Genomic DNA, 11,880 nt, shown 5'->3' with positions numbered 1-11,880 from the left:
TAATGGTTTGGAAGAACAATGGTTGTTATTTCAGAAAGAAAGCCCATATGATGATGAGTCATGTTTTTGGAACATTGAAGCAGAAAATATTTCAGTATTGATCAAGCAGGTCATGTGATTGAGACATTTGAAGAAGCAAGACACAGAAATGAACTGACTGTGCGAAATGGACACTTCTGCTGTTTTCTCATCAGGGGGAAACAGAGATCTGGTGTGACCATTGTAATGGTCATTTTTGATTGACCCATGTCCGGGTAAAGGAAGCAGGAGAATTGCTTCATTTGGATTGTGAACATTTTGATGGTCCTTTTGTCTGACCCTTGCCTGGGTTTTTTTGAAGCATTGTGGAAGTCACGTTTATTTTCACCTACGCAAGGAAGAGGGGAAGCATGACAATCATTTGAATGAAAGAGTATTTCTCCAGAAGCAACTCAACAAGGATTTCTGGGTTTTGAGCAGTCTGATCGCTAAGGGTCTCATCTACTTCATAATTACTTCTGAACATTAGTTTAAAAGTTCAGAATTTTGACACAGGATTTTTAAGACTGAACTTTGGGAATTAATTTTCCATAATTGTGCCAAATGGTTTGAACAACACACACACACACACACACACACGTATATTTGTCCATCGTTGGGGTGAAGTTTTGATTAACATGTTATATTATTAGTAATTATTAATTAATTTTTTTTAAAAAATAACACTGTCTTGGTGAATTTCTGTTGCTGCTGTTTGTATTGTAACACTTTACAAATCCTGAAAACTTGCTGCATATTCCCAGCATTTTCTGTTTTTATTTCAATTCCCCGGCATCTGCAATTTTTTTTCACTTTTCAATTACCATGACATTAACCATTTTATAAAAAAACATTTTTTCAGCAATATTACCTGCTCACTTGTGAAAAGCTTTCTTTACAGACATGGGAGATAAGCCAGCAGTGCCATTGAATGCATTGCAAACATAATGAAACAGCCTTTTTATTCTGAAGTGATATGTACAAGAAAGCTGTCTTACATTGTTTTATACACTGTGTAAAAGAGCCATTAAAAACTGATTGCACTGTGCTTATATTTTGTTTAAAACATTGTAGTAAATTGAAATAAAGGCAACAAACAAGCAAACAGGACATCGGTAATTGCAGAGAGCTTTCTCGTACTTTGAAAACAGCTCAACTGAAAAAAAAATCATCCTAACAAGAGATAGGCCTGGTCTTCCAGGTTCACACAGTGCCCAATATAGTTAGTGTATGAGAATTGAGCCAAATTCATTCTCTCACATCTGGAACTGCAGGCACTCAATTGTTCCAATGTCCATATTCCAAAGAAGCACTTAAGAAATTATTCAAAGGAAAGCTTCCAAATTCCCAAATTTACATTAGGGTATCACAGTAAAAGCAATAACAAAACATTAGTCACTTATCTGTGTGTGTGTTTTTTTTTTATAAAGAGAGAGCAAAATTGTTTCTTTCTTTTTTTCTCTTGACTTGCACAGACATCATTACTTACCATATAGCCACTCACATCTGGTACAACACAAAAATATAATGAGAACGGGATGCATTAACAGTCCCCAACCTGACCTATGAGATTTGCAGAGTTACAGATCTGCATGGAAACCAGTTGATTTTCCCTTCTTTATTTTGCCTCACATTTTCCAATTGTCTGATATGAGATGCAATGTTCTGCCTGCTGCCCTGAGGCCTTGCTGTGGCCAGTTCATACAAGGGAAGACTTACAAATTAGACTAACACCCCCCTCTGAGTAGTACTGGCTGGAAACTGAACCAAAACTGTGAAAGAATCATGAAATTGGCAGTGATTCCTTTCCTCATCTACAAACTAGATGGATTACAACAAAGAGTATAATAGTATGGCCTACAATTTATCAAACTCCAGAATTTCCATAGGGCCTTCTCAGTCAGTATTACTCAATCTAAGGGTACATTGTAATTTACATTATTTTTGAAGTGTGATATATTCCATCCAAAAATACAGACAACAGTTTTCTGATCTAAGAATATTCTAATTTTCTTGTGAATAATTAAGTGAATTTTGCATTTAAAATTGTCCCCATGGGAGTAAAGCAATGATATTCCTGAAAGCATCAATTTATGCCAAGCTGTAGACATTTGGGAAAAATGGTCCCCCACAATCCAGTTTCATACAAGAGCACTGTGAAGGCAGCAGAATAAATCTAGCCTTATGTTACTAAAAAATCATTCATAATGACTAGAGAAGAATCACATGAAAAATCCGCATGACAACAGACTTCTTCAGCTTTCACCTGATTGTCAAACTGGGAGAAAGTCTTTGTGTGTTATCAGCTGATGACTGTGACAGACAGAAGGAGGCAGGTTAAGGCCAGCGAGTCTTTTTATCAAATTATTGAAGGCACTGGAATAAAAAAAAATGCTGCAAAAAAACCTGCATGAGGTTGGAAGTTCTTCTCTGATATCCAGAGGAAAGTGACTTTAAAAGTGACTTATTGCCTTCTACGTTAATGTTCTTACTCTGGGTCAGGGATAGAAGGGCCGACCTTTGTCCTGCATTTGTAACCTGGACAGTCTGGCAACCTGAGAAGGGGATGGAGGAACATCCTGCCTGTAAGGACCTTTTGGAAGGCTGTAGGCTGTATCGGGTTTGTAAGAATCATAATTGTTACGCCCTTCCATGGACTTGTTTGCAATCGATTGATCCTTTTGGCGCTGCTCCTCTTGCCGCAGCAGTTCCTGTGTCTCCATCAAAACCCGTGCATTGACTCCATGTCCTAGGTAGCCGTTCCGAGAACCCTGATAACTGGAATATCTGGGATTGTCCTTTGCACTCTGAAACCCTTCACCAGGGGGGTAACCTTTATCCCATGCTTCTTGTGTCATGGAACTGGAATTCTTTTTGCTTTGCCTGCAAATGTAAAAGTATAGAAAATTGATAGTTTCTCACCTGTTGGGGAAAGAGTGCAAGATGCGAACTACGAAATAGAAAACTACTAAACAACAGCGAAGACCATGTTAATTCTTCATAATTTTGCATATATTATTGATAATTTAATTATATGCTGTAGGCATTTCTTTATGAGGTAAGAATTAAGGAATGAACAGTTTGCTATTTGTTTGCAAAACTAATACAACTACACTGTATTGGTTCATTGACTATCAAGAATAACCATTGGCAAATGTACGATGTTCTCAGATCAGATCAGGTATGTCTTAAATCGGGTCCACAGCATTTTCAAGCGCGAGTATGGGCAGCCGAATGTGGTGGTCCATATATGTACCAATGGCATAAATAGGAAAAGGGATGAGATCCTGACGGGAGAACGTAGGGAGTGAGGAAGGAAATTAAAAAGCAGGACCTCAAAGGTGGCCATCTCTGGATTGCTGGCTGTGCCATGCACAGTGAGGGCAGGAATAGGAAGCTATGGCAGATGAATGTGTGGTTCAGGGAGAAGGGGTTCCGATTCAATTTTATGGGGATCTCTTCTGAGGAAGGTATAACCTATACAAAAAGGTTGAGTTGCACCTGAATGCGAGGGGGACTAATATCCTGGAAGACAGATTTTGGAGAGGGTTTAAACTAGTTTGGCAGGGGGATGGGAATCAGAATAAGGGCAAAAAATAGACAAATGGATACCACTGTGGGGATTGAACGTGGGGTACTTCGGAAACAAAATTGAAAAGGATGAAGAATAACAGCACTGAAGGTTTGTATTTAAATGCCTGTAGTATAAGAATCAAGCTGATGATCTAGTAGCACAGCTGGAAGTTGGCAGGTATGACATTGTGGCTTTCATGGTTGAAAGAAGACTACAGCTGGGATCGAAATATCCTTGGATACACAGTGTATTGGAAGAACAGGAAGGTAGGCAGATGTGGTGGCGTGGTTTTGCTGGTCATAAATGGAATTACATCTTTGGAGAGAGGAGATTGGATCAAGAGATAGAGAATCCCTGTGGGTAGAATTATATAATTGTAAGGGTAGGAAGACCCTGGAGAGTGTTGAGACAAGCCTCCAAATAGAAGCCAGGATGTAATGTGCAAACTACAGTAGGAAATAGAAAAGGCATGCAACAAGGGCAATGTTACAGTAGTTATGGGGGATTTCAATATGCAGGAGGTTTGTTGTGTATGATCCCAAAAAAAGGAATTTATCAAATGCCTTCAGGATGGCTTCTTGGAACAGCTTGTGGCTGAGCCGAACGGAGAAAGGGCAATTCTGGTTTGGATATTGATAAGGGATTTGATAAGGAAACTGAAGGTAAGGGAACCCTTAGGAAGCAGTTGATCACAAATGAGATAGATTGTGCCTTGCAGTTTGAGAGTCAGTAAAGCAGTGGAATAAAGAGGTACGAGAGAGGAACTGGCCAAGGTTGGTTAGAAAGGCACACGTGCAGGGAGGAAGGTAGAGTAGCAATGGCTGGAGATTCCCTGAGAAATAACTAAGGTACAGGACAGGTACATGTCAAAAGAGAAGAAATATTTGAATATAAAAATGACACAACCATGGCTGACAAGAGAAGTCAAAATTAAAGTGAAAGAAAATGAAAGGGCATACTAGGAAGCAAAAATTAGAGGGAAGAAAGAGGAATGTCAAGCTTTTAAAAGCTTACAGAAAGCAACTAAAAATGTCATTAGGAAGATATAAGTGAACTTTGAAAGGAAGCTAGCAAATAATATCAAAGTGAATACTAACTAAAAGCTTTTTTAAAGTATATTAAGAATAAAAGAGAGGCAAGAGTAGATATAGAACCAATAGAAAATGTCGCTGGAGAAATTGGAATGGGAGATGAGGAAATGGTAGAGGAACTAAATGTGTATTTTGCATCAATCTTATAAGTATACCTGACTTTCAAGACGATCAGGGAAGAGAGCTAAGCATAGTTGCAATCGCCAGAGACAAGGTGCTTGGTCAGTCTCCTGGACTAAATGGGCTGCACCCCCAGGTTCTGAAAGAAATCACTATAGAGACTATGGAGGCACTAGTAATGATCTTCAAAGAATCAATGGATCCTGACATGGTTCCAGAGGACTGAAAAAATTGCAAACTCACTCCGCTATTTAAAAAAGGAGGGAGGCAGCAGAAAGGAAATTATCAACCTGTTAGCCTAACATCGGTGGTTGGAAAGTTGTTGGATGAGGTTGTCAGGGATGAGGTTACAGACGTGCATGACATGCTAGGCCAAAGTCAGCATGGTTTCCTTAAGAAAATCTTGCCTGTGAAACCTGTGGGAAATTTTTGAGGACACCATAATCAGGCCAGTCAAAGGAGATGCAGTGAATGTTGTACATTTGGATTTTCAAAAGGCCTTTGACAAGGTGGTGCAAATGAGGCTGCTTAACAAATTGAAAGCCCATGGAATTACTGTAAAGATATTGGAATGGGTAGAACACTGGCTGATCGGCAGGAAACAGAGAATGGGGATAAAGGAACCTTCTGGTAACCAGTGGTGTTCCATGGTAGTCAGTGTTGGAGTACTCCTTTTTACATTGTATGAAAATGATTTGGTTTGAGGAATAAATGGCTTTGTGGTTACAGCGACCACGGGGTCTGTGGCCAAGATGGCAGCACCTATGATCGGCAGCAGACACGAGGGGTTGCAGACTCCAGGGGAGCAGAGGACTGGCATAGGGCACTGGAAAATGGGGAGACCATCCTCTATGTGAGAAGGAGAAGCAGAGGCGACAACCCATGGGACAGTGATCATGGCGGAGGACCAGTGAGGGGCTTCTGCGGCTGAAAGACCCATGCACGCATTGGGCTGCTGGTGTCTTGCAGTAAGGAACCCACGGAGGCTGGGGGCTGCCGAAGCCTGCTGTCAGGAGACTCATGTTGGGCTGCGGACTGCTGGAGACTGGCTCAAATCTGGCTGCAGGGGTACCAGGTATCGGAACCGAGAAGCGAGGGGGTGCTGAAGGCACTGAGGGGTTCCTGACCATGTCGGAGGTTCGGATCTGGAGCTTGGGTTGCCAATAGTTTGGACTGGACTCTGTGAGGCTGCAGAAGCGCTGGAGGTGAATCTACGGACACTCGGCGACTCTGGGGGATCTCTCTTCTGCTTCTCTTCCTCTGACTGTAAGAGGTGCTTCAGGCAATTTCTGGTGATGGCAAATCTGCTTGCCTTACAGCAGGCAAAAGCAATTTTGTATAATGTGACACTTTTATTACAATGACAAGAAATTGAATCTCAAAGTTTGCAGATGATAGAAAGATCGGTGGAGGGGCAGTTAGTGATGAGGAATTGGAGGGGATGCAGAGAGACTTGGATTGATGGAGAATGGGTAAAGAAGTGGCAACTGAAATACAAGGTTGGAAAGTGTATGACCATGTATTTTAGTAGAATGGAAAAAGGGAAGACTATTATTTGAATGGGAAAAAAAATGTAAAGTTTGGAGGTGCAAAGGAATTTGGGAGTCCTCTTGCATGATACCCTAAAGGTTAACCTCCAGGTTGAGTCAGTGATGAAGAAGGCAAATGTAATGTTGGCATTCATATCTAGAGGAATAGTTTGTAAGAGCAGCAATGTGATGTTGAGGCTTTATAAGGCACTGAGAGGCCTCACTTGGAGTCAGGGGTATAGTTTTGGGCTAGCATTGCAGAGTTTTCAGAGATTCACAAGAATGATTCCTGGAATGAAGGGATTAGTATATGAGAATGCTTGACAGCTCTTTGCCTATATTCCTTGTTCAGAAGAAGCATTTCAAATGTTGAGAGGATTGTACAAAGCAGATGTGGCAAAGTTGTTTCCCATGGTAGGGGTGTCAGGCACAAGAGGGCCCCTATTTCAGGATTGAAAAGGTACCCATTTATAACAGAGATGCAGAGGAATTTCTTTAGCCAGAGAGTGGTGAACCTCTGGAATTTGCTACCACAGGTTGCTGTGGAGATCAGGTTGTTGGATGAATTGAAGGCAGCGATTGATAGGTATCTGGACAGTTAGGGTATCAAAGGTTATGAGGAAAAAGCAGAGGCATGGGGCTGAGTGGGAGATTTGATGGGCTGAATGGCCTACTTCTGCTCCTGTCATATGATCTATGTTAAGGAGAAACTTTGCTGGGCATTTTGATGGGCTGAATGGCCTACTTCTGCTCCTATGTCATATGATCTACGTTAAGGAGAAACTTTGCTGGGCATTTTGATGGGCTGAATGGCCTACTTCTGCTCCTATGTCATATGATCTACGTTAAGGAGAAACTTTGCTGGGCATTTTCAGAGGCAGGTGTAGGGTTAGAGGGTGTGAAAGTACATGGGGATAAATGCACTTCCACTTCTGTTTTCGGTGGAGTCAGGAAGAAATGATCGGCAGAATTTCCACCGTTCAGAAGCTGTACAGTCCCAGCCATTCTCATGGCTTTCTCCCTCAGTATAAATTCCCAACGAAGTAATTGCAATATATCAACTTTGGATGGCTTCAGGATGGTTACATAGCAGAAGGTAGATGCATCCAAACAATGAAATAAATGCCTCAAAACAAATGCAAGTTTTTCTAAGAAATAAATGTGGGTAAAAAAAAAAATTATTACAGGGCTTTTCTGATCATTAAAATGTCAAAATATCTGAGTTCACAATAAGTGGACTCCCACTGTACTATTTCCTTCTATTAATAACCCTCCACATAAATCAACTTTCATTTTGTTTATTATTATTTGAAATATTTATTTATAGAATGAATTATCTCCCCAATAGCAGACCCATTGAAACAAATGGGAGTTGTTTAAACTGAAATGGATGTACTATCAACATGACATCGACTACTGCCAACAAAGCAGCCTGACGAGAAACATACGTCTGCAAGCCACTGAATAGCTGTATTTCCCCCCACCACTTTCTAATCGCTCTAAGCATTGTTGGGTTAATTTACATATATTCAAAACAGCTGTCTCCATATTTGGTTGCATTAATCTGTTTTTCTCAATTTTGCCATTCAAGAACTGCAGTGATATAATTATGCCAATTTTTAAACAAAGAAAACAATTTGATGAAATTGAGTTGTATTTTTGACAAAATTAAACCAAAGATAGAGCCTTCACCTGGTTAACTTTAATTTACTCTTTATGATTATCAAGATTTTAATTCTTCCAACCACTATAGATTTACAGACTGTTCAATTTGTTGAGGAAAATCGCTTTTGTTCTGCAAATTATACTCGTTAACAACAACTGTTAATTTGTATGTCTTGTATATAGGCTTGTCTGCTGATTAATTCTCATGACTTCAGGTGTAAAATTAAATGATCACCTCTGGCTTACAGCTTTGGTGATATTACCTTGGCAATGAGCTGTACTGTCGTTGAGCCTGCTGGAAGCTCTCCCGTTCCTCCTGTCTCTGGCGCTGGAGCTGGACTTCCACAGACACCGAATGTCGACCACTCTGAGTGTAAGGGCCGGAACTGGGCTAAGGAAGAATTGTAAAAAAAACATTGGAAGATTTTACAGTATGGTCGCTCCCAATTGTTAGAGTGACTCGCTAGCTGATCCTATATAAAGGTGACACTCACCTTGACAGGTGAGGTTTGGAGAGTACAAACCGTGCTTCTTTTTTATTGCCATTTGCTATTAATGACCAGTTCTGCTTTTCTAATTTCTGATCCAACCAAATTTCAAATAACAGAAATAGAATCTCAATCCCTTAACGTTATTTCAGGTTGAGCTGTTGAATTTGTTGTAAGACCTCTTCTGGAAATAAAAGGTGATAAACCAAATCCTGGCCTTAATGTTCTGTAATTATCTCCTTTCATTAGGTATTACTGTTATTATGGGCTTGTTGATTGGATGGCTGGTTCTAAGATGTTGGTGCTTTGATGATAAACCAACAGGAATCACAAAATGAATCACAACTTTTTCAATACTTTTACTGAATCTTATAATACATACATAAAGGAATGATGCACAAAACGAATACAACTCTTTTAGAGCAGACAAGCCCAATATGTCAGAGAAAAAGATCTTATACAACAATATATTCACTGCTGTATTTAAAAAAGGAAAAGAGAAAAAAATATATAATTAACGCATCTAAACCCCCAAACCATTCCTAAGCTGCATGGCAATAAAGAAAAAAAACTGCCAGTAAAAATAAAAAAAATGTAATCACAAATATTCCCATTGGAGGCTGTGAAAATAATTCAAAAGAGAACGGCAAAGATTGGGAAAGGAAAAACAACTTTAAGCACAGCCTCTCCCCAACTTACGATCATCCGTACATATGACCAAAGAAAAAAAAATGTATAAATGAAAAAAATAGATGTAAATGTAAAAAAATTGTGCTTGGTCATACATCCACCAGTGCTAACAGCTGTGGGCGTACAATAGTGATCGTCAGATGATATCCCATTGTGTACATCACAGCATCTCTCTCAGTTGTCAGGACAAAAGAAGGCTGTACAGACACAGAGGGCTGTCGGGAGAGTGCCGGGCAGTGGGATCAGTGTGGGGACTGTTAGCATGGGAACGACATGTCATCCTAATCTACGTCCAACTTGCATCCATTTCAAGATCCGACCGGTTGGTCAGAACTTGAACGCATGTCGGGGAATGGCTGTGTTCAGATTCAGGCCTGAAACATCAGTTATATAATTTTACCTCCTATGGATGCTGCAGGACCTACTGAATTCAGCCAGCATTTCTGCGTTTTTACTTTAAGTATTGTTGAGAACGTTCTGCAGAATGCAAGATGGCTGTTCTCATGAGAAGATATTGTATGAACACTGACCACATACTTTGGAAACACAATCCTTTACACTTTACTTCAATAACATCCACAATTTTTTTTTCCTTTCCCACGTGACCTATTTCTTAAAAGAGCAAAAACATCTGTGCAAACATTGCATTTTACAAGTGAAGTATAATTATGAAAATTATTTCCAGCTTCAAAGATCTTGAAAGTACATTTAGAAACTACATAGCATTATAAAACGGAAATAATCTTCACATGATGGGCACACATCTGTGAGGTTGTCAAGGCTCCAGAAACAAATGTGTCAAGGAGATGAGCTATCTTGACAGAGGTTGTGTCAATTTGTCGCTTCACAAACGAAGAGCAAAACCAAGAAATAGAGAGAGTAGGACAGAGATGCATCTCAATAATAATAATTCACAGCTCTAAATGTAGAGATGAATTCACTTGCATGTAAATGAACATAGACCTTGAAAAGTAAACATGAGAAAATTTGAAAAACATTCAAATCTTTAAACTCTGGGTCAGAAAAAGATATGGTACAAACGGTTATTTGTTTTGATCAGGATATGACAATTATCCACTTTTATGCAAACCTTCAAGTATTTTTATTATGTAATTACTTCAGTCCACTTACAGTGTTCTAAATTTGAATGAAAAATGATAGCACAGCTTACTGTGTGCTATTGTTAACTCATTAATTGAGCTCTCTAGTCTAACCTCATTTCCTCACATTCCCACATTTTTAAACATTTTCTTCCTTTTCAAGTACTTATCCGATTCGATTTTTTAAATTATGCCACAGCCCTGCATCAAAAGCCACTTGTGCTGAAGCATTTCAAAGTCTAATAACCTGTGTGAAAAGAAAACTCTTCTAACATCCTTTTATCATATGACATACTTCTGGTTGTAATGTTAATCCTGATTTTGTTCTTTTTGTTTAGTATTGAACTAACCAGAGGAAATAATATTTCATTTTTGAAACATATCAAAACCTGTCAAAAATCCAGAGTTATATTAAATCTATCATTAAACTTTTCCATTCAAATAAAAAAAGCAAATATTGAAACCTTCTTTATACCCAAGAACCCAGTACAGTTGCATTCTAATAAATCTTTGCTCCAGTCCTACCATTTGTCCTGTTGAATCATCAGTTTCATGAGTGACAGAAGGAACAAGTTTTTCCATTTACAGTAAAAAAAATTCCTGCTCTCCAGCACCAATGAGAATTAGTAGATGCCCAATGAGTGTATTTTGCGGCTGCTTGAGATTGCACATTGCATGATTGGTGAACTAACAGCGAAGTGTGCCAATTTTAAACATGCATGTTTTTTACCTATTTATTTTCCTTGATTTTTTTTTTTGCCAGTTAATTCAATTCTGGATAACAGGGTTTTTAAAAAAATCGATATATGCAATCTATTGTAGAGAAAGTGTCTCTAAACTAAATGAATTTCTGTGCTATAACTTATAATTCAAGCTTAGAACATTTAAGTGGACTGAACTAATTATGAACATTGGATTATGCACAAATTCAAAGTCATACTAAAGTACATTAGGAGAAATGAACCCAAAATATGCTGGTCATAGAGAAATCATTTACAGAGTATCTTAAGAGAGGTAGTGATGAAAGTTTTGGTTTAAAGGTTTGAAAAGGATACCAATGCAGAAATGATTAACTTGGAAGAGCAAAAGCTGGAAATAGAGGAGATATAAAGGATAGAAAGAGAAAACAGAGAAGGAGGGAAAAGTGAGACAGGACAAAGTCATGTTTGCTACGTAGTGGAAAAGGTGCAATCTTAATGATGGTAAGCAAGTTATAAATTAACTTTGGATCAAAATTGAACCCAAAGTTTCAAAGTAATTGGTTTAATTTCAGACTGCAGCTATTGAGAAGTTGATAGCTAAAGAAAAGTTAGGACTGAGGTATTCCCAATTTCTTTTTGGATCTTTGCATTGTCAGAAAATCCAGCATTTAATACATCAAAGTTCCCTTTTTTGAAGATTGTGGTGAGTCATCTCCTTGAATCTTTCTGTGAAGTTAATCCATTTGTGCCCTTCGGTTGGGATCTCCAGGATTTAAATCCAGCAATGAGAAAAAGCCAGCAATAGATGTCCAAATCAGGATGGCGGAAGCTTTGGATGAGATCCTGCAGCTGATAGTGTTTGCATGTATTTAAATTTATTGCATTTAGATATGTAGCATGCTAA

At 38.9% G+C, this 11,880-nt stretch overlaps 1 protein-coding gene across 8 annotated transcripts in view; it reads right to left on the bottom strand.

Moving 5' to 3' along the window:
• Window positions 1-940: 940 nt before the first annotated feature.
• pard3aa (par-3 family cell polarity regulator alpha, a) overlaps window positions 941-11,880 on the bottom strand; it is a 912,377-nt gene continuing 901,437 nt past the window's right edge. For all 8 annotated transcript variants that reach the window (XM_069914429.1, XM_069914431.1, XM_069914432.1 and 5 more), the window contains 2 exons: window positions 8,261-8,388; window positions 941-2,901 (listed from right to left, as the gene is read on the bottom strand). In XM_069914429.1, the coding sequence (XP_069770530.1) occupies window positions 2,517-2,901; window positions 8,261-8,388 (513 nt within the window). In that variant the 3' untranslated portion in view covers window positions 941-2,516. The remainder of the gene's footprint in view (window positions 2,902-8,260; window positions 8,389-11,880) is intronic.

Source organism: Narcine bancroftii, chromosome 1, assembly GCF_036971445.1.
Source record: "Narcine bancroftii isolate sNarBan1 chromosome 1, sNarBan1.hap1, whole genome shotgun sequence".
Classification (NCBI taxonomy): domain Eukaryota; kingdom Metazoa; phylum Chordata; class Chondrichthyes; order Torpediniformes; family Narcinidae; genus Narcine; species Narcine bancroftii.
This window is presented reverse-complemented; position numbering and strand designations above follow the sequence as displayed.